Below are 21836 nucleotides of genomic sequence, written 5' to 3' on the forward strand. Positions count from 1 at the left end.
GAAGCATTGGGTTAGTGCTAACAACTGACCGTGTCAGCTGTGAACCCACGCGAATACCAAGTACTCTTGAATGCACGTACCTTGATTTGTGTATATTGTTTTTATTTTTTATTTTTTTTTCCAAGACTGGGGGTGTTGTCGGAGGAGAAGCGGAATATTCCACTGCCTCTCTCTTGATCCGTCTCTCTCTCTTCCCTCTCCCTCTCTCAATTGGAAATTCCTAATTGGACACTTCAAATGTATTTTGTCAGTAATACCCGCCTCCTCGTCTTTTTGTCCAAGGTGTATTCCCCCTCTCGATGAAAGAATACCCCTGGGGCGATCGCCTCTCCTCCTGCACACCAAAGCAGATCCCAGCGCCTGTTCAGTGCCGGTGGATCGATCAAGCCGGCGAAGTGATGGCTCTCTTCGCTCCTCTCTTGCTGGCCTCTTGGACGGCTGCTCTTTTCCGCCTGTTGGATAGACTGTTCTCCCAGCTGTCAGCGACGAGGAGGGCAATCTGAGATCGAAGCGTCAGTGATTGCTGTAAGCTTTGAATCCATGCATTCGGCTCTACCCGGAGACCACGGCTTCAGCGGTGCTTACCCCCTCCTCTCCTGTCTGCGTTAGCGTAGAAAATATAAATTTGGTCTTCTGGCGCCTTCAAGCCGAATGTTCCCCACGTAGAAAATAAATGAATGCAACGTAACAGTATTACAACGATACAAAAATATATACGTACAAATATAAATACTATACAGCAGTCTCAATCCATTCTTTTGAAAATGAATATCCTTTCATTTTAAGGAGGAACGACGGAGGTGAATGCGGTGCAAAATCGCAAGCTCCGGTTTCACTCTTTCGTGTTTCCCTTCAATTTTAATGACCTGTTTTATTTACAGCATATATGTCTTTCCGCTTCCACGGAAGGGATGCCCGTTCTCTGAAGCATTGCAAGAGCGAATTCAAATAGCGAGTCTCAACTAGCACAGCCGCGCGCCCCCTGCCTCTTCCTCCGCCCCCCTATACCAAAAATCAGACACACACACACGTCTACGTCACTGTATCAGCTGGGAGAGAAGCCTGCAACATAAACTATGAATATTTATTATTGCAACTGTGGATGGGGAATGATGGAGAGAGCAGGAGGCATGTGAGAAATATCGTAAATGTTGGTTAGGTGGCGACCCGTAAAAAATGTATTTACCAAAAGATTCAGAACGATTCGCAAGCAGTATTGAATCAGTTTTTTTTGCTCCCCGTTGAACGTCCCCTGTACATTGACCGAGTTCAGGAATTTTCCAGAACTGCCCGTTATTCTCGGTGCTGCGAAAAACAAAAGGGCTTCCTCGCGCACAGTCCGTATCACCGGAAGGAACACGGGAATGAAGCTCGCGATGGTCTCAGAGCCATGTTTCCGAGGAGACCTGTGCGTGTGTCACACCTGAAGTTTGGGTAAGCACGAAGCATCGACTGACAAAACAAACGCGGTCATGTTGTGTCACCTCACCTCTTTTACACAGTAGAATACGTTGCATTTAAAAGCACATCAACCAGCGACGCTCTTCTTTTCGGCAATACGGATGAAATAATTTCACATTCCACATTTTTTAATTCGTGTTTCCCCCACCTGATTGCCACTTGTGTGCACAGGTGGCCAAATATACCAACAACAGAACTGTCTGTCACCAAATGATTGACAGCAGTGATATCTAGGAAACTGCCAATTATATTATGAAAGAATCCGCTTAATATTCATTTTCTGAATTTCTTTGCATCTCAAACTTTTTCTGGCTCCGGCAACTCTCCATGAGGTGTCTGTGATATTGCCTGACTAATATAGAATAGCGTAATCGTAGAATTCCAAGTAATCAAAGCCCCATTGCATTTGTCAAGGTTATAACTGCATTTGTCAAGGTTATAACTGCATTTGTACATGCATCCTTTGAGTTACAGGACCAACTCCAGTCCTACTACTTGCTTAATTAAGGAGACACCCCTGTGTTGACCACAGAATATTTGTAACAGAAACATCTCTACGCAAAACAAGATCTCTAAGTAATAATAATTGCTATAATCTATGGCTATAGGAGAAATCTAAAGATTTTTAAAATAAGCAAGCACATATTACAGTTTAAAATGGTAAATGTTATAGCGTTTTTATCCAAAGCCCCGTACAATTGATGCTTCTCATTCACACACTCACACTCACACACTGATGGTGAGTGGCTGCCATGTAAGGCACCAACCAGCTCGTCAGGAGCATTTGGGGGTTAGGCGCCTTGCTCAGGGACACTTCGACACACCCAGGGCGCGACTGAACCGGCAACCCTCCGACTGCCAGACGACTGCTCTTACCGCCTGAGCGTCTGGCACGCTCAGTCCATCCCATTTTAATGTGAATAACACTATGGAGAAATCCGCTGAGTAACATGCATTAACTCCTTCAGTATGGGGGGGCTCCACACGTTCACATAGATGACTGGTGTTAAATTGGTTTTCCGTTTAATGTAATTGAGCCGAGGAAAATTCACCCAGTGGTTAAGTGAGGTCAGGATTCACTGAGGGATATTTTTTTGCACATTGGGTGTTTCCTCGGGTTTGCCGGAGAAGCAGATTTTATTGTCGGTTAAGAAGAAGTAAAGCAACGCAGCAGTAATGAAGCAACTCCCCACAAGAAAGCACTGTTTTATTTATTTATTTACTTACTTATTTATTTATTGTGCTTTTGAAAACGGCTAATAAGCTGATATGTTCAACAGACCTCGTGACTTTGTTGTGCAATTGAAACAGCGTCACACTGGCGACTGGGACGACATTTTGGCTCAGGCGGTAAGAGCGGTCGTCTGGCAGTCGGAGGGTTGCCGGTTCAAACCCGCCCTGGGTGTGTCGAAGTGTCCCTGAGCAAGACACCTAACCCCTCAATGCTCTAAATGGTACCTTGCATGGCAGCCAATTGCCTTTGGTGTGTGAGTGTGTAAATAATGGTAAATAAGAAGCACAAATTGTACAGCGCTTTGGATAAAGGTGCTATATAAATGCCAACCATTTACCATTTACATCAGTGCTGTAGGAACAGTAGGCCTCAGCAGTGCCCATGCTGGTGAGTATCTCAGTCTACAGAGGCATCAGTGCTGTGAGTATCTCAGTCTACAGAGACATCAGTGCTATAGGTACTGCAGACCTCAGGCTGGTGAGTATCTCAGTCTACAGAGACATCAGTGCTGTGAGTATCTCAGTCTATAGAGACATCAGTGCTGTGAGTATCTCAGTCTACGGAGACATCAGTGCTATAGGTACTGCAGACCTCAGGCTGGTGAGTATCTCAGTCTACAGAGACATCAGTGCTGTGAGTATCTCAGTCTATAGAGACATCAGTGCTGTGAGTATCTCAGTCTATAGAGACATCAGTGCTGTGAGTATCTCAGTCTATAGAGACATCAGTGCTGTGAGTATCTCAGTCTACAGAGACATCAGTGCTGTGAGTATCTCAGTCTATAGAGACATCAGTGCTGTGAGTATCTCAGTCTACGGAGACATCAGTGCTGCAGGTACTGCAGACCTCAGGCTGGTGAGTATCTCAGTCTACGGAGACATCAGTGCTGTAGGTACTGCAGACCTCAGTGCCCTTGCTGGGGTGTCTGCAGAGGCAGACTTCTCTATGGGGACGGGGCACCGGCATAGCGGGAAAATCAATTGGATCAGATTTTAATTACAGCGCTCAGGACTACAGTGTGGAATTATATTAGCCTGTTCAGGTTGCTCTGCTTGTCAGGGGGAAAAAAATGTGTAATTTAAAACCAATCAGGACGCAGACGGGGAGGGACAGTGGAGCGGGGTGTCTGGTCAGGTGACTCCCTCCTGTGAGGCGTCCTGAGCCGCAAACCTCCCTGAGGACTTCCACATGCCTCCCTCCCATTTGCACCCGTCACACCAAGGTTTTTCATTATCCTGACATGGTACATGCTTAGCATTTGCAACCATTAGCAATTGATGCTTCTCATTCACCCATTCACACACACACTCACAAAACAGTGGCAAATGGCTGCTGTGCAAGGCACCAACCAGCACTTCAGGAGCATTTGGGGGGGGGGGTTAGGTGTCTTGCTCAGGGACACTTCGACACACCCAGGGAGGGATCGAACCGGCAACCCTAAGACGACTGCTCTTACCGCCTGAGCCACCGAAATAATAATGATAATAACAGTAGTAGCTTTATTTTGTATGGCACCTTTCATACGCAATGCAGCCCAAAGTGCTAAACAGAAAGAAAAAAACACAACAATCATAGTAAAAATACATTTTTTTAAAATGTCATCTCCGTCTCTTTCTTCCCACTGAGAGCTGTCCTGCCGCTGCTGTTTGACCTCAGCAAACTGTCAAGATTTCCGCGGACAGATGGTCCTCCTCCCCACCTGGTCCTCTTCCAGACCTCCCCCTCCGGCTCTCCGTTCACGGGCTCCACATGTAACGGGCTCCGTTCACCTTCAGACATCTGGCTCCAGCGCTCGGCACGCAACGGCGGCGCGGGGCGCTGCGGAGCCACCTGCCCCGCGGACTGTTGCCGCCGTACGTACGGCACACGACGAAGAAAGTAGCACTTAGCATCTTTTACCGATGCTAAGTAGCATTTGGCATCTTTTACCGATGCTAAGTAGCACGTAGCATCTTTTACCGATGCTAAGTAGCACGTAGCATCTTTTACCGATGCTAAGTAGCACGTAGCATCTTTTACCGATGCTAAGTAGCACGTAGCATCTTTTACCGATGCTAAGTAGCACGTAGCATCTTTTACTATACCCTCTACTGTATGTAATGACGGCCTGTAACCCAACGCGGGGATGAGGATACCTGCCAAAATGACTGAATAGTAATGAGGTCAATGACAACAGTAGAGATAATATCATCACCATCGTCATGTTTTCTACATGTACATATAACAGATGACCTAGTTAGCATAAGGGACAAGCAGAACTGATTTTTATTTTTTTATTTTTTTTCATGAATGACTAATAAGTAACTTGTGGTGCCCACCAAGCCTTAGGCAAAACGAGTCCAGAGTTATAAGTGTCATATACTGAAGCCAAACCACACTGTGAGTTTATCTTGTCTGATTTGCTGAAGCTACCCAGGCCTGGCTTTTTGCTTAATATTTAGATTGGATTGGAAACCAGATGGAAAAAAAAAAAAACAACAGAGTGGCTCCTTTTTTGGAAGTGGTGTTGTTGGGCCAGTAGAGGGCGCTCTTTCCCCCCTGGCTCAGACCAAGAAGGCCAAAGCTACAGGAGCCATCGCCTTTCTGTCAGACGCCACATTAAACTGGGGTCCTGACTTACTGGGGTCATTACAGACCCCACGGTGCTTTCCGAACACAGTGGAAGGGGCTCTTTGGGGTCCCAGCCAAATTTCCGACCTGGCTCTATTAATCTGGACGCCTCTGAGTTAATTGGGGTGAATGGCTTCGATTGCACCCCGCAGGTGGGTGCCGAACATTAGTGCTGTCTGAGGTGACCTTCCCCCTGTCACCGTACAAGCACTGTGTGGCTATGAAAGGCATATGTGAATGGATTATTCTCATGTTCGTACTCAGATTGCACCAGATGTCTCTTTTTTTTTGTGTGGGTTTTTTTTTTTTGGACAATATTTTATTTTAATTTAGTTATTTTTGTCTGTAATCCTTCAAATCATGAGGAAGGACATGAGAACATATCCTCCAGAATACATGAAACACATCACCGCTTTCTCTGACTCTGCAGTCCACTAGCAGAGGTGAGTTACTCCGTTCGATTGCAGGTGTCAGTCAACTGCAGGAGCCACTGTTGAGTATTCCTGACCAAAACCCTCTATTGAGTATTCCTGACCAAAACCCTCTATTGAGTATTCCTGACCAAAACCCTCTATTGAGTATTCCTGACCAAAACCCTCTATTGAGTATTCCCGAACCAAAATCCTCTATTGAGTATTCCCGAACCAAAACCCTCTACTGAGTATTCCTGACTAAAATCCTCTATTGAGTATTCCTGACCAAAATCCTCTATTGAGTATTCCTGACCAAAACCCTCTATTGAGTATTCCCGAACCAAAACCCTCTATTGAGTATTCCCGAACCAAAACCCTCTATTGAGTATTCCCGAACCAAAACCCTCTGTTGAGTATTCCCAGATTAAATTGACCGTAACCCTCCATCCTTAGGCGATGCTCTGGCACATTGTGTCCTCTCTTTGGGAAGAGAGGTCCAGCCAGAGGCAGAGACAAACAGAGAGAAACAAATGGCCTGTGGGGCAGCGAGGGAGGCAGTGCAGATCAGAGACCGGCCGTGGAGCCCTGCTGTATGTGTGGCAGGAAACTAACACAGAGCGGCAGCAGAATAACATCAGTTCAAGGCAGGGTTGTGCTCCCGAAAGCATGGCTCCTTTTAATCTCTGTAGGGAAGAGATGCATTCTGGGAAACAGTGAACGCATACTTGCACTGTAAAAAGTGTTTACTGTTCAGTTTTAGTCTTGTAATGAGACTGAATCATATTTTTTTTCATCTCAAGTAGAAAATATTTGTGTTTTAAGTTGTTACTGTGTGCTTGACGTCACATTTTCTTACCCCATTTGCCAAATCTTGAAATGAGTCAAACTATCCCACCTCATTGGCTGTGTTTTTTCCTAATCATCAAAAAAGTTATATAAATAAGATTTGAAGTCTAAACATAAGACTGAAATGCTCTTCGGTTTTTGGAGTGTGGTGCGCAGGGGTTTGTGTGGGCCAGTCTTCAGTGAGAACCCAAACAACTCGAACACCACAAGGTTGTTCGGTGTTTTTGCCATTAGTGGCTTTTTAAGGGCGAGAGGTTCATGAGCAGTTCATGAGCGGTGGGAGAGATGAAGGGTAAAACTGCTGACAGCACGGGAGCCCTGGAGCCTGGCAGGTCTATGTGACATCACAAGAGATTAAATCTCACCCAGGAAACAAACAGCACTCTCTGGAAGTGACCACGTCAAATGGAGCTGTGTGGGCTAAGTGAAGGATTAATACGGTTCAAGTAATGAGTGTATTAGTGTGTCTGTGTGTGTGTGTGTGTGTGTGTGTGTGTGTGTTAATGCGGTCTGGCGACTTACATTTCCCATTTTAATGCCGTTTCTGTGCATCAGTGCAGTGCCATAAGTGAGTGGACGGGAGGTTGATCTCCATGCAGATCAAGAGGGTTTGAGTCTCACAATGGACATAAACAGACTGCCTACATTGCATACATTCCTCTGCTGGATGTACACTGTTCGGTCCCCCGCCCGGGCTGTGTCGAAGTGTCCCTGAGCAAGACACCTAACCCCCAAATGCTCCTGACGAGCTGGTCGGCGCCTTACATGGCAGCCAATCGCCGTCGGTGTGTGAGTGTGTGTATGAATGGGTGAATGAGAAGCATCAATCGTACAGCGCTTTGGATAAAGGCGCTATATAAAATGCCAACCATTTACCATTTACCATTTTCCCCACTGTCCCAGCACACAAGCCTGGCTAGCCTGTGGTAGCTGAGGGGGAAATAGTTAGGAAATTCCTGCCTGTGTCTTGGAAATGAGTGAATGGGGGTGGGGGTGGGGGTGTGTGGGAGTGGGTGGTTTGGGAGGGGGGGGGGTTAGGAGGGAGAGGTCCTTAGCCTGAGGTCCCCGTCCCAGTAGCCAATCACGGACAAGCCGGTCTGAGTCCGTCTCACCACACCCTCTGCCCTGGTCTGCTGTCTCCATGACAACATGTGGCCCCTCCTGTCCTGAGGAGCGGTGGTGAATGGTGGGGGGGGGGGGGGGGGGCATGTGTGCGCTTGTTCTGCTGCCTCGTTACGTGAAGACCAAGAGGAAGAGCCGGGGGGGGTCGTTTGTTCTGCGTGGACTCCCCCTCAGCTGCCAGCATACGGCCTATTTATAGCTGCGAAATAGTAAAATAAACAAAATGAATGAAAACAGCCAGAACGGGAAGAACTATCCCAGCCCTCACCTTCTCCGTTCTCTTCCTCCACCTTTTCATATTCCTCCTGCTTCTTCTTCTTCTGTGGTCTGTGGGAGAGAGGATCCGGGGGGTCCTGGGGGGGGGGGTTCTGGGGGTGAGTGTGTTGGGTGTGTGTGGAAGCAGAGGGCAGCTGTGGACCTTCTTTCTGGGTTCAACACGAGCAGCACGCGACTGCCCTCCTGCGTGTTTCACAGGCTGTTTGCTTGTGTGTGTGTGTGTGTGTGTGTGCATCAGTTAACATCTGATAATGCTTGGAGGATGGTGGACGGTAACCCTTCGTGCTTTATTTTATGGAACAACTTGGCTAAAATAGTAAACTTTTAGTTTTTATATTTGGCAGCCTTGGCAATGTCCACTGATGAGTGGTAAGGGGTCTGCAACATGTCTGTGTGTATGTCAGTTGTGTATGTGTGTATGTATGTGTATGTGTGTGGGGGGGGGGGGGGTGTGTGTGCGTACAGTATGTCAGGTGTGTGTATGTGTGTGTGTTCCTGTATGTGCATGGTTGCGTTTGCGAGTTATATATAGAGAGAATGAGACAGAGAGAGAAAGAGAGAGATAAAAAGAAAGAGGGAAAAGAAAGTGCGCAGCCTCGTCCCAGGTTAAATTTAGGCAAGGGGGGCGGAGAGGGCGGCGGAGGGGGAGGGAGGGAGACGCTGATGGGACCTGACGGAGGCGCTCCACCTCCTGACTCCACCTTTCAGAAACGCTGCCGGGGAGGAGCGCGGAGACGCAGGAGAACAGGAGAACAGGAGACACAGGAGAACAGGAGACGCAGGAGAACAGGAGACACAGGAGAACAGGAGACGCAGGAGACACAGGAGAACAGGAGACGCAGGAGAACAGGAGACGCAGGATAACAGGAGATGCAGGAGAACAGGAGACGCAGGAGAACAGTAGAAGCAGGAGAACAGGAGACGCAGGAGAACAGGAGAAGCAGGAGAACAGGAGACACAGGAGAACAGGGATGAAAGGCTGCAATGATGGCAGAGGAGGCTACGTCCACGGCTGTCTGCGCCCAGAGAACAGACAAAACAAAACAACAAACCAACAAACCCGCCACATACCCTTCGCATCGGTACGCTGAGAACCACGGCGGCCCGCCCAGTCGAGGAAAGTAAAAAAAAAATTCACAGATGCTGTGAAAACTTTGTTTGTCCGCTGTCGTAGCGTTGGCTGAAAGGATTGAACCAAAAAAGGCGCTGACATAAAAGAACACCCTTCTGGGTGACGGTGGTGGTCAAACTGATCAATTCAGAGCATTTTGTGCACAGACTCACAAATACAAATTAGGTTGATTAAATGAAATGCTGTCGCATATATGCTGATCAGGATTAGGTTGGCTTGAGAAATGTAGACATTTTTTAAACTATCAAATGAGGGAATAAAAGAAGGCAAAACAAAATTGTAGTCAATCAAGTCGGAATGCATCAGTAAACTCAGTTCCTTTACACAGACATAAAGGTTGTTCTCCAGTCACCAGTAACCCACCGTTAGGTAACATTGGGTTGGCTATCCCTAGCCAGATATCCTACCCGCACATACCCCTACAGTAAAATCCAGCTATGCCAGCTTGACCAGCATGAAAATTGAGCAGGCCAAGCAGGTCATGAAGCTGGTCTAGCTGGATATGAGCTGGTCAACCAGCATGGCCAAGCTGGTCATGAGCTGGTCAAACTGGTCATGAGCTGGTCAACCAGTATGGCCAAGCTGGTCATGAGCTGGTCAATCAGCATGGCCAAGCTGGTCATAATGCTGGTCTAGCTGGTCATGAGCTGGTCAACCAGCATGGTCAAGCTGGTCATGAGCTGGTCCAGCAGCTAGTTCTGGTAGCTTGTCTGAGCTGCCAACCAGCTGCCAGCTGTTTCATAAACCTAGCTTGAGCTGTTTTTTCAGCAGGGATAAAATCACTTCCTTGTTTTTGTTGTACTGGTGCTGGGATATGCTCCAGCTCCCTCATGCCCCTGACCAAAGGTCGGACGGTGATGCAGTAGTTGGCACCATTGCCACACAGCAAGGTTAAAATCCTAGCCTCTATGTGCATATTCTCCCAGTGTCCGCATATGGTTTCCTTCAGGTACTCTGGTGCCCTCCCACAGTCCAAACACATGCAGGCTAGGCTAACTGGAGACTCTAAATTGCCCTTAGTGTATAAGTGTTTGAGTAAATGTTTGTATTCAAAATCACAAACAATGAACAATATACTCTCGGCATTAGTCATCTTTGACAAGTCTGTACAAAACATATCACATTATTGAGATGTACGTTACAAAGGATACAAATTATATTAATAATTAACATTTCGATAATGCAAAATATATCCAGTTTCAGTGTTTGAGAGATGTGTGTTTGAGTGAACAGTGTGTGTGCTTTGTGACGGAGTGGTGACCTGTCCAGGGTGTGTTCCTACCTCATGCAATGCATGCTGGGCTATACCCCAGCGCCCCGTGACCCAGGAATAAACAGGCTAGACAATGAATGGATGCAACAGCAATACCTCTGCTCTGCTCCGTAAAAGAGCCTCGGAGAAGGTAATCTGAGGTACGGCTGGCAGTAAAAAAAACAGGCTGATGATCACAGTACGTCCACAGCACATCTGTGTTTTTAACTGACAGTGTGGAAGCTGTCCCACTGTGAGATAAATCTAAAAGAAAACAACTCAAAGGCTGAAAAGTGTAAAGCGTAAAGCGTGAATTTCAGCTGAGCTGCTGTCGCGCGATATCACGATGAAAAATGACAACTGTTGTCAGGTAATGCAAAGTAGGCCGTATCATCATATCATTATTAAGTATGGATGGCTGAAAAGGGAACAGACACAACCTTAACGTTTTAAATAGAGCCAACTATCAAATGAGAAACGTTAAATACTGTATTAGGACTGAGACCGGGGATGAGAATTCTCTGCACGGAGAACTGGGAGGAAATAAAGATAGCGCGCTGAGAGACAGAGACAACCTCCTCCATGCTGTACTCGGCTACAATTACACAGTACCGTTCTGTCTGTGGGGCTGACACCATACATAATGATCTGATCACTGAGGAGGGAAGAAACTTCCAGGGCAGACACGAGCAGAGCGCTCTCATAACGGGGACAAGATCATTTAAGTCATGGCTGGAAAACAACAGTCCCCCAACTGTGGTCGGTTTGAGCTGGAGAACGGGGTTTTCAGAGGACTGAGGCAGAGGGGGACGGGGGCAGGATTCGGGGTGTGGTGTGGTGTGTGTGTGTGTGTGTGTGGGGGGGTTATAAGGTGCAGTGCGGAGCACGCAATCGCTGCTTTTGCTTCTCAGACTTAATTAGTTCTCCCAGCCCGGGGAGACACGCAGTAAATATTGAATTTGATTTCTTCTTTTCTTAGCCAGCCGCATGAATATTTGATGACAGATTCTTGCGATTTCGATGAAAAATTGAAGCGCACGTGTCGGGCCGGACTTGGCCTGCTTCCCGGAGCAGGGACCAGCCGCCGCAGCCCCACCGCTCACCGAGCCAATCACAGAACACAGATCCGCGACCGAGCCAATCACACGGCCAGACACTGTCTGACCCCACCCCACCACCCGCCCGGCACACAGCCTTTGATGACATCTCCCCATATAGTGTGTGCATCTGTATGAACCAGGCAGGAATCAACCATCGAACGGCCAAACTTACTAGGGCAGTTACCATAAAACCTTTTAGCACACATAAGACATCGCAATGGACCAATAACACTGCATATTCCTGCCTCTCACCCAATGTAAGTTGGGATAGGCTCCAGCACCCCCCCTTGACCCCGACCAGGTTAGGAAATGGATGGATGGAAAATGACATGACCAATAACATGGCCGATTGATGTGTGCTAAAAGATTTCGCGTTTGCTAAAGGTCTTAGTAAATCAGACCCTAAATTATTCGTTGTCTTTCCTGGGATAGAAGGCAATGATGACGTGATGCAAACTACTCCAATCTTGGGTCATCAGTGTAATGAAACCGGGCGGCAGCCCTCTCTCTGACAAAGTGCACACTGATGTCACAGTCAGCCATCAATGTCACAGCCGAGGCCGCTCTGCCCAGGCTAGCTGCTCACAGGCACGTTCTCGAAGGAGTGAACGGAAGTGAGCTTTTGCTTGAAGGCCTGCAGGTGCTCCGCGCTCCTCCAGAGCGTGAGGGCAAATCTTCGGCCTTTATAACGCCCGCGGTGCGTCAATTCTTTATTTATGATTGCTTTCGTGTTGTATTATTTCAAATGATCAATCACCATGACAACCTGCTGTCTGCGTGTACATGTGTACATGCCTGCATGCACAGGACGTGGCTCGGGAACGCTCTCCACCTGCTCGAGGCCGGAGGCGTGTCACGTGACCTTTATTGCGTCACGTGACATGCAAATGAGGAGCTGTAACGTGACGTGCAAATGATGAGCTTTACTGATGGCGAACGGCAAACACTTTATTTTTTCTATGAATGTAGAACTGTGGTAAAATGGACATTATTTGTTTGTTTAATTGACAACTTGCAGTTGATTAGCCTAAGAAGGGGACAATCCCCCCCCCCGGAGCAATGTGCGGTTAAGGGCCTTGCTCAAGGGCCCAACAGCTGTGCAGATCTCATCGCGGCTGCACTGGGGCTTAAACCACCAACCTTCCAGGTCCCAGTCATGTACTGTAGCCACTAGGCTACACACAAGATTGACAGTGCTATATACATGCAATTATTACCGTTTACTTAGTCATAAAACAGTAGCAGGGGAATTTTGAAACAGGATATAAAGGCTCAACTGCCAACATTATTATTATTCTTTATTTTATTTTTTTTGGGGGGGGTCTGGAAGGTCACGGCAGGATGGTCAGCATGGCAGCATTAGAAACAGTTTCTTGGTGCCAGCCTTGCAGTTATTTCCCCCATGTTTAAATGGTTTTCTTAGGGGATTTGATATGGGCGTGAATGGTTGCCAGTTCCTGTCGCCTCTCCACGCTCCAAGTTAATTCCCTCCAACAGAGAAGCGGAATGATGTCAGAAACGGCAGCCAAGCCCACATTCTCCTCCGCTAATTGGCAAATGTCCGTGCCTCCCTCAAGGAGCGAAACTCGATTTCGAGCCATTGCTTGGAACGCGCGTTTCCTGTCGACGCTAATGGAGAACAAACACGCGCGCGGCACCATTCCAGTTAGGGATAAACGGCCGGGGGAAGCGGGGGGCGCGCTCCTGAAACTCAGATCCGCGAGCGCACGGAATCGTGAGCAACCGTCGCGTTCGCCCCGAACTCGAGTGCTGCGCGGTTCCCCGAGGCCCGGGCAGGTCAGTGCACAAACGCTGCGCATTTAAGGGCTCTCATTCACAAAATCTCAACATCGCTGGCTTTTCCCCGTCTGCCCCCGCATGCCATGAAGGGAACCCAGCAGAGACTCGCCAGGTGGTGGGGCGGTCACAACATCACAGCAACCAAACACAGCATAATGGCCCCTGAAACCATATTTTTGCTGGGACTTTTTGGGAGCGGTTGAAACGATTCTTTGCGTCTCATCTTCCTTCAGCGGGACCCCTGATGTGGCGAGGCGCAGTGTGCAGGTAGCCAACCGCGCTGTACTGCCGCGCGCACACACGCGCAGATTAAAGGATCAGCGGCGTTTCTTTCTGTAAGGTGACGCCTGCCAGCTTCACCCATCTCCCGCGGAGCGACGGCACGCTCTATTTTTATCATCCCGGTAATAAGGTGAATTAATAAGCTTGTCGTGAGGATGTTCCCGAGAACTGACGTGGATTAATATTGCATCTCAGACGTGACCCTAAACTGTGTGTGTGTGTGTGTGTAGCCTATGTGTGTCTGTGTGTGTGAGCGTGTGTGTGCACGTGTATGTATGCATGTGTGTATGTGTGTGCATGTATGTGTTTTTGTGTGTATGTGTGTGAGTGTGTGCATTGTGGTTTTGTGTGTGTGAGTGTGTGCATTGGGATTTTGTGCGTGTGAGTGTGTGCATGAGCGTTTTGTGTGTGTGAGGGTTTTGTGTGTATTTGTGTCTGTGAGTGTGTGCATGAGGGTTTTGAGTATGTGTGTGAGGGTTTTGTGTTTGTGTGTGTATGTGTATGTGTGTGTGGGTTGTGTGTGCGTGGGTGTGTGTGTGTATGTGTGTGTGTAGGAAGGGTGGGATGGGGACTCTGCGGTCTCTCTCTCTCCTTAGCAGGACTTCAAACCTCACCCCACCCCCACTCTCTGGTTCACTGCGCATGGTTAAATAATGCATGGTAATGAAAGGCATGAATTTTGTAATATCTTAATTAACTTTCCCTTTTAGATAATGTATCACGGGTGGAAAGTACAGACCCGACCAGGAAGGAGAAGAGACCCGTGTCAAAGTTAGAAAATGCACTGTTTCAGTGTGTGTGTGTGTGTGTGTGTGTGTGTGTCTGTAGTCAGTCTTTGTTTCCAAAATAAAGGCCCTTCTGAATGTGCAGTAAAAAATAAACTGTTGACACAAAAGGGATGAGCAATTGAGGGCTCGTCTTGCGCTCTTAATTTAGAAAAGTGTCCAAGTCACTGAGGAGTACAAGTGCTGGTACAAGTCTCCTAAGAACAATGCAAGATAGGGGCATGGCCCAACATATTCATCAAACAGGAAAAATATTTTTGCCCTCAGCACAGTAGGCTACACATATCCTTCCATGTTAATAGTTAGAAAATGTGTGCTTATTTCTGCCACAAATCACTTAAGAAAGACTGCAGTGTTATTGCAACGTCTAAGCCTAAAACAAAGAAAAGAACAAATAAATACACAGCCAGGATATCATCTGCAGACCATGCAGATTGAAAGTGGATGATTCATCAAGATGGAGGATTTTCCTGCGTGTTTCACTCTTTGCACAGTTAAGGTTACCCCAGGTCAGGTGGACAAATAAAATAAAATAATATATAATATTATTTATTTATTTTTGCAGCTGGATGGGAAAGTGTCATTTAAACTTTCAGTTCAGTCTATTTAATCCAAATAACACCTATATCAAATAGTCAATACTACATTTCAAAGGTCAAAGTGGTATCAATGTCAATCATTGCAAATTGAGAAACAATATTCACATTTCACATGTGTTTACAATTATGTTCCGACAATTTAGAAGGCGTGTATTGGGAGTAAATTGATCAAACGGTGAAACGTATTCACTTACTATGAATATGCAATCATTTCCATCCTGCGCAACATATTCAAGGTTATAAAATAAAATAAAAAACTATTACTACTACTACTACTACTACAGTAAAACAGCAGTGTTTCAGTTTCAACGGTCACCGAGACGTGACAGCAGGTAGGTCGACAGAAATTTAGGACGCAGCATTGATGTTTGACAAACCATAGCCCTTGACAAACCGGAAGCCGCGGGCTGGCGCTCCAGGAACGAGAGCCCTTTCGCACCAAATCGGAGCGTGCAGCGCCTGAAATGGCTCCAAAAATAAAGCTGTGAAAATGGTAAACTTAAACACTGCGATGACTCAACTCACATTTCTCCTTTGGAAGATGAATAATAAAGTCATTTGGCGGAGTCTCCGTGAGCGCCTACACCGGAGAAAAGCACATTTTTATGGCACTCCGTGACCGACAGAGAGAGGCCACGGTGTTCTAATATTCACAAATTACTGCATCATAACTGTGAGAGGTGGAAATTACTCAATCTAGGCAGGCGGTGTAAAAGAAGCCATTTTGGTTCAATCAGTATAAACAAGCGTATGACAGCGGAATTTGAATGAAGACGTCCTTAGAAGAAAGAAGAAGAAAATCGGTAATATTGCCGTGTAAGCTCGGTTATGAATAGTAGTTCTCTTTCATGATACACCCATTGGCTGAATGAGTCATTGAGCACTTAAAACAGCGCTGCATATTCTGGAGGAGTAGGCTACACACTACACGGTAAAAGGCTTATGCAAGAGGGATATTTCTGTCAGTCCTACAAATTTAGATAAGCATTTTTTGCCAAAGAGGCAAGCTGCCGAACTGCCTGGTTTAAGGTGGACAAAACGACGCCCTTGCAATGCAAAGGATCTAGCCCTTTTTAACGTGTCTAAAATGCAAGCATTTGTTTCCAGGTTCACCTAAAATGTGGGGGAAAATAATTACGAGAACAGCCTATTTGTAATACGGTAAAAGAAAATATGATTACCAGAGGGAATGAGAATTTTCATAAACATAATTTATTTTAAGTACCACTGGAAAAAAAAGCCTTAAATCAGTGGACGATAAATTGAGCACGTGCTAACTGTACTGCCACCAGGTGGCCATATTCTGTACTGCACATAAAACGGAATTCCTGTCAAAACCAGTAAGGAGCATCGCATAGCGAAATATAGCAGCACACAGACAAATCGGTCACTGGGGGAAAAAATGTTTTCAGGCGTGAATGATCTTATATAACAATTTTTATTATACAATGACATTACTCATGTTATAGCACATATTCCTGTAGCACAAGTGCATAACAAACATTGCATTTTAAGGCTTTGTTCACTGAACTCAGCCTTACCAAATCACACTATGCTACAGACAGTAGACTGTTCCAGATGGGGGTCTCACTCATGCTCTCTCTCTCTCTCTCACACTCACTCTCTCTCTCACTCTCTCACCCTCTCTCACAAAAAAGCGAGAGGTGCAGGAGGTGCCATGGTCTCTCTTTCTCTCTCACAAAAAGGAGAGAGGTGCAGGGGGTGCCCTGTTCAGCAGGCAGCCTGCAGGGAGGGATATGTGGTTTCAAATTTAGTCTGGGATGGAGGGAGAGAGGGATATGGGGTTCCATGTTCAGTATGGAGAGAGAGAGAGAGAGAGGGAGGGAGAGAGGGATATGGGGTTCCATATTCAGTATGGGGGGGAGAGAGAGGGAGAGAGGGAGGGATATAGGGTTCCATGTTCAGCATGGGGGGGAGAGAGAGAGAGAGGGAGGGAGGGAGGGATATGGGGTTCCATGTTCAGTATGGGGGGAGAGAGAGAGAGAGAGGGAGAGGAGGGATATGGGGTTCCATGTTCAGTATGGGGGAGAGAGAGAGGGAGAGCAGGAGGGATAATATGGAGAGAGAGAGAGAGAGAGAGAGAGAGAGAGAGAGAGGGGGATATGGGGGTTCCATGTTCAGTATGGGGGGGAGAGAGAAAGAGAGAGAGAGAGCGAGAGGGAGGGAGGGATATGGGGTTCCATCCAGGGGAACGCTCTGCTACAGCACAGTCCAGCCAGACATAAAGAGGGGGCGGCCATCTCTCCCTAATCACCGTGGTAACAGAGGCCCACCCACGTCCCCCTCCACCTGAGCTCGCTGCTGGAAAATTCCGACTGCTCGACTCGGCGCGGAAGGGAAAGACATTTTACCACTTACACACGCTCTTTTTAAAAAACAAAAAAAAGTGTTTTTTTATTATTTATTTATTCGCAAACAACATTTTCAGCGGTAAAAAAAAAACCAAACGGACAGCGTCAGCAAACGTCGTCCTCGTTGGTTTTTCCGCTCGGTGTTCCTCGTGGCTCCCGTGCGCCGGGTGCGGAGGCGCGGAGGTGGGGGGTAAAAATAGCCCAGGCAGAGGACAAAGGGAGAGCGAGAGTGCAGAGGCAGGGATGCGGAGAGTGTGGGGTCCCTCACCCCGCTTTAGGGGCTTTCGGCCTGCGCCCCTGCTGGCCCCACCTCCCCTCCTGCAGGGCCCGGGGCCCCCAGAGCCCTGCCCAGCTGGGCCCTCTGCTCCTCCTGGTACTCCCGAGATCTCTCCCATGGGCGCGGCCCTCTGATGTTGCTCCACTCCTCCAGGTTCTTCTGCCTCATCTTCTGTGGGGATCGAGAAAGACAACAGGGATTCAGACAGTGTTACGCTATCACACTATGAGAAGGACAACAGGGATTCAGACAGTGTTACACTAGCTCATCTTCTGTGGGGATCGAGAAAGACAACAGGGATTCAGACAGTGTTACACTATCACACTATGAGAAGGACAACAGGGATTCAGACAGTGTTACACTAGCTCATCTTCTGTGGGGATCGAGAAACACAACAGGGATTCAGACAGTGTTACACTATCACACTATGAGAAGGACAACAGGGATCCAGACAGTGTTACACTATAACACTATGAGAAGGACAACGGGGATTCAGACAGTGTTACACTATCACAGTATGAGAAGGACAACGGGGATTCAGACAGTGTTACACTAGCTCATCTTCTGTGGGGATTGAGAAACACAACAGGGATTCAGACAGTGTTACACTATCACACTATGCGAAGGACAACAGGGATTCAGACAGTGTTACACTATCACACTATGAGAAGGACAACAGGGATCCAGACAGTGTTACACTATAACACTATGAGAAGGACAACGGGGATTCAGACAGTGTTACACTATCACAGTATGAGAAGGACAACGGGGATTCAGACAGTGTTACACTAGCTCATCTTCTGTGGTGATAGAGAAACACAACAGGGATTCAGACAGTGTTACACTATCACACTATGAGAAGGACAACAGGGATTCAGATAGTGTTATGCTAGCTCATCTTCTGTGGGGATCGAGAAGGACAACAGGGATTCAAACAGTGTTACGCTATCACACTATGAGAAGGCCAACAGGGATTCAGACAGTGTTACGCTAGCTCATCTTCTGTGGGATCGAGAAGGACAACAGGGATTCAGACAGTGTTACGCTGTCACACTATGAGAAGGCCAACGGGGATTCAGATAGTGTTACGCTAGCTCATCTTCTGTGGGATCGAGAAGGACAACAGGGATTCAAACAGTGTTACCCTAGCTCCGGAGGTAAGACGTCCACAGAGGGTTAAAAAAAGAAAAAGAGCAACACAAATGTAGACTGGAGGACGAGGGTCTCGCTGCTCAACAGACCCAATATGATATGAAAGAGGGTGATGGATGGCATTCACTCAATGCCTGTGAAGTCACACTGAAGTATGTGTGTGACTGTACGGCTTTTCACGAGCGCTTCGAGAAGTAATCAATTTTTGCACAGTACTTTCCAGGCTGTGTGTTACATTACATTACATTAGGGTAATTTGGCAGACGCTCTTACCCAGAGCGACGTACAACAAAGTGCATAACCGTAACCAGGGACAAGTGCGCTGAAAGACCCCAGAGGGAAGATGTGTATGCGTAGCGCGGCTTTCTTCAAATGTTGTGTACCGACGATAGGAACAATGCAGGACTTTGATCAGTCTTCCCCGTTTGGTTTTAGCCCTACAGACCTTAATGGCACATGACTTGCGTTGCCTTAGATTAATATTCCCTTGGATTCTTTAAACTGCAATGAGCTTCTTCTTCAGATGGCTTTCCGTTAACCTCCACACACGGATAAACTGATCACACCCGGTGTTACCTTTTCCGAACCGTCACGAAAAAATGTTTTTTTAAATCGCATACAACACATCTGCTGTTTCTCCGTGCAATTCTGCAAGTATTAATAAAATCCCGCACTCGTGTTTTTCAAGATACCATCTCTTGGGATAGACCACAATATTCTGTTAGAAAACTGGCTTGGCAGGCAAACTCCAATCCAAGGCCAGCAATTAGATATGTGAAGAGTGAGATACTGGGATGCGTTTATAAAAAACACTCTCCGACATTGCCAAGAGTTTCCTTCATTCCTCCTCTCATCTTTTCTCCCCAATTTAAAACAGCCAATTTTTACTCTCCTGTTCTGGCACCTGTGCACATGTACATAACCTCTCTATCTCTCTCTCGCTCTCTCTCGCTCTCTCTCTCACACACACACACACACACACACACACACACACACACACACAGAAGAGACACCCATCTTTAATCCAGTTAATATAGTGGTAATGTAATCCAGCTAATATAGCGGTAATGTAATCCATCTAATATAGCGGTAATATAATCAAGCTAATATAGCGGTAATGTAAACCAGCTAATATAGCGGTAATGTAATCCAGCTAATATAGTGATAATGTAATCAAGCTAATATAGCGGTAATGGATAATGTAAACCAGCTAATATAGAGGTAATGTAATCAAGCTAATATAGCGGTAATGTAATCCAGCTAATATAGTGATAATGTAATCAAGATAATATAGTGATAATGTAAACCAGCTAATATAGTGGTAACATAATCCAGCTAATATAGTGGTAATGTAATCCAGCTAATATAGCGGTAATGTAATCAATCTAATATAGTGATAATGTCAACCAGCTAATATAGTGGTAACATAATCCATCTAATATAGTGGTAATGTAATCCATCTAATATAGTGATAATGTAAACCAGCTAATATAGTGGTAACATAATCCAGCTAATATAGCGGTAATGTAATCAAGCTAATATAGCGGTAATGTAATCCAGCTAATATAGCGGTAATGTAATCCAGCTAATATAGTGGTAATGTAATCCAGCTAATATAGTGGTAATGTAATCCAGTTTATATAGTGATAATGTAAACCATTTTTATGGAATTAAATCGATCTTGCTGCAGAAATGCCTGCGTGAATACTACGTATTATTTAAGTATTCGGGGTATTCTACCTGCCAACCATGGTATGATAGTGGGAAAGTTGATTTATTCTTCAAGGGTTCAAGTTCTATGTGATCACTCCAGGACTTGGAACTGTACTTTCCTCTCTTCGACGCACTTGTCCCTGGTCCCAATTTGCACTTGGTTTGTACGTCGTTCTTTAAATATGGAAAGATAAAGGATTGACACTTTAAATGTGCCAAGAAAAAAAAACCTGGATCCACAGGAAGCTGGGGTTTGTTTGAATGACAGGCAAAGTGCAAAACAATCATCTAAATGATGTATGAGTCTACGGGAAGATGGTTATGAAAAGATAAAACCAATGTTCTGGGCAGGCTGTACCCCCCCCCCCCCACCCACCCACCCCCTCTTTCTAAATCTCTCGCTCTCAGTCCAATAACACATTTATTTTATTTTAGTTGGACTGAATAAAAAATTAATGAATAAATGAAGAAGTTCATAAAGGGGAACAAAGGCGGTGGCGAAGTCGCTGAACTGCACGAGGAGCGTCTTTAAAGCGTCTTCTCGTGTGTGTGCGTCGTTACCATCAGAAGGGGTTCATAAGAACGCCAAGCGCGAGGGTGTGGATGCATTATTCATCACCCTGTTTTCCAGAAAGCAGCCCATTATCGGTAAAACACACACACTCACACTCACACACACACACACACACACACACACACACACACAAATCATTGGAATTTGAATGTTAGTATAATTACAAGGAATTATAAACAGTAGTTTTGAGATATTGATCTTCAAAGCGTTTGCATTCCTACTCCAGCGCACATCCAATCAGGGCGGTTCTTCATGGATCAAAATGACAGACAACCCTACTCAAATTGCCCTATAAACATATTTATGACACCAACTCATTTTTGGCAAAATGTCAGTTAGAACCTTATAATTTTATGGTTTTGAACTGTACACACACACACACACACAGAAACAGAGACAGACACACACACACACACACACACACAGAAACAGAGACAGACACACACACACACACACACACACAAACAGAAACAGAGACAGACAGACACACACACACACACAGAAACAGAGACAGACAGACACACACACACACACACACAAACAAAACACGTGGACGTCTTCTCCAGATGCTCTCAGTACCTCGTACTCCTCCTCCAGGATCACAGGCTGTTTCTCGATATCGATTCGGGCCTCCAGCGCCGGGTCCAGCTGGGAGGAGGGGAAGAAGGGGAACACAGGTGAACACAGAGAAGGACTCCTCATGGAGCTAAACGCCTTCACAGGGCTCTCAGAACACAGAGATTCTTCATGGAGCTCAACAGCATGGCTTCACAGGGCTAACGTGCTAGTCCGCCACACCATGGAGCTACACTTTAATCGCAGTGACATCACACTGC

The 21836-nt window shown here is 46.4% G+C and overlaps 2 protein-coding genes across 3 annotated transcripts in view; both read right to left on the minus strand.

Moving 5' to 3' along the window:
- slc8a3 (solute carrier family 8 member 3) overlaps positions 1 to 977 on the minus strand; it is a 103631-nt gene extending 102654 nt beyond the window's left edge. The window contains exon 1 of one of the 2 annotated variants that reach the window (XM_061242632.1): positions 81 to 977. The gene's annotated coding sequence lies outside the window, so the exon portion shown is untranslated. The remainder of the gene's footprint in view (positions 1 to 80) is intronic. The other variant, XM_061242649.1, reaches the window with a different exon arrangement.
- A 16446-nt stretch (positions 978 to 17423) lies between these two features.
- The window catches only part of LOC133129072 (cytochrome c oxidase assembly protein COX16 homolog, mitochondrial), a 14501-nt gene continuing 10088 nt past the window's right edge, over positions 17424 to 21836 (minus strand). Inside the window, exons 3-4 of the mRNA XM_061242899.1 lie at positions 21580 to 21648; positions 17424 to 17732 (exon numbers count right to left, since the gene is read on the minus strand). Coding sequence (XP_061098883.1) covers positions 17559 to 17732; positions 21580 to 21648 — 243 coding nt within the window. The 3' untranslated portion in view covers positions 17424 to 17558. The remainder of the gene's footprint in view (positions 17733 to 21579; positions 21649 to 21836) is intronic.

The sequence above is a fragment of the Conger conger genome, chromosome 1 (genome assembly GCF_963514075.1).
Source record: "Conger conger chromosome 1, fConCon1.1, whole genome shotgun sequence".
Taxonomy (NCBI): Eukaryota; Metazoa; Chordata; class Actinopteri; order Anguilliformes; family Congridae; genus Conger; species Conger conger.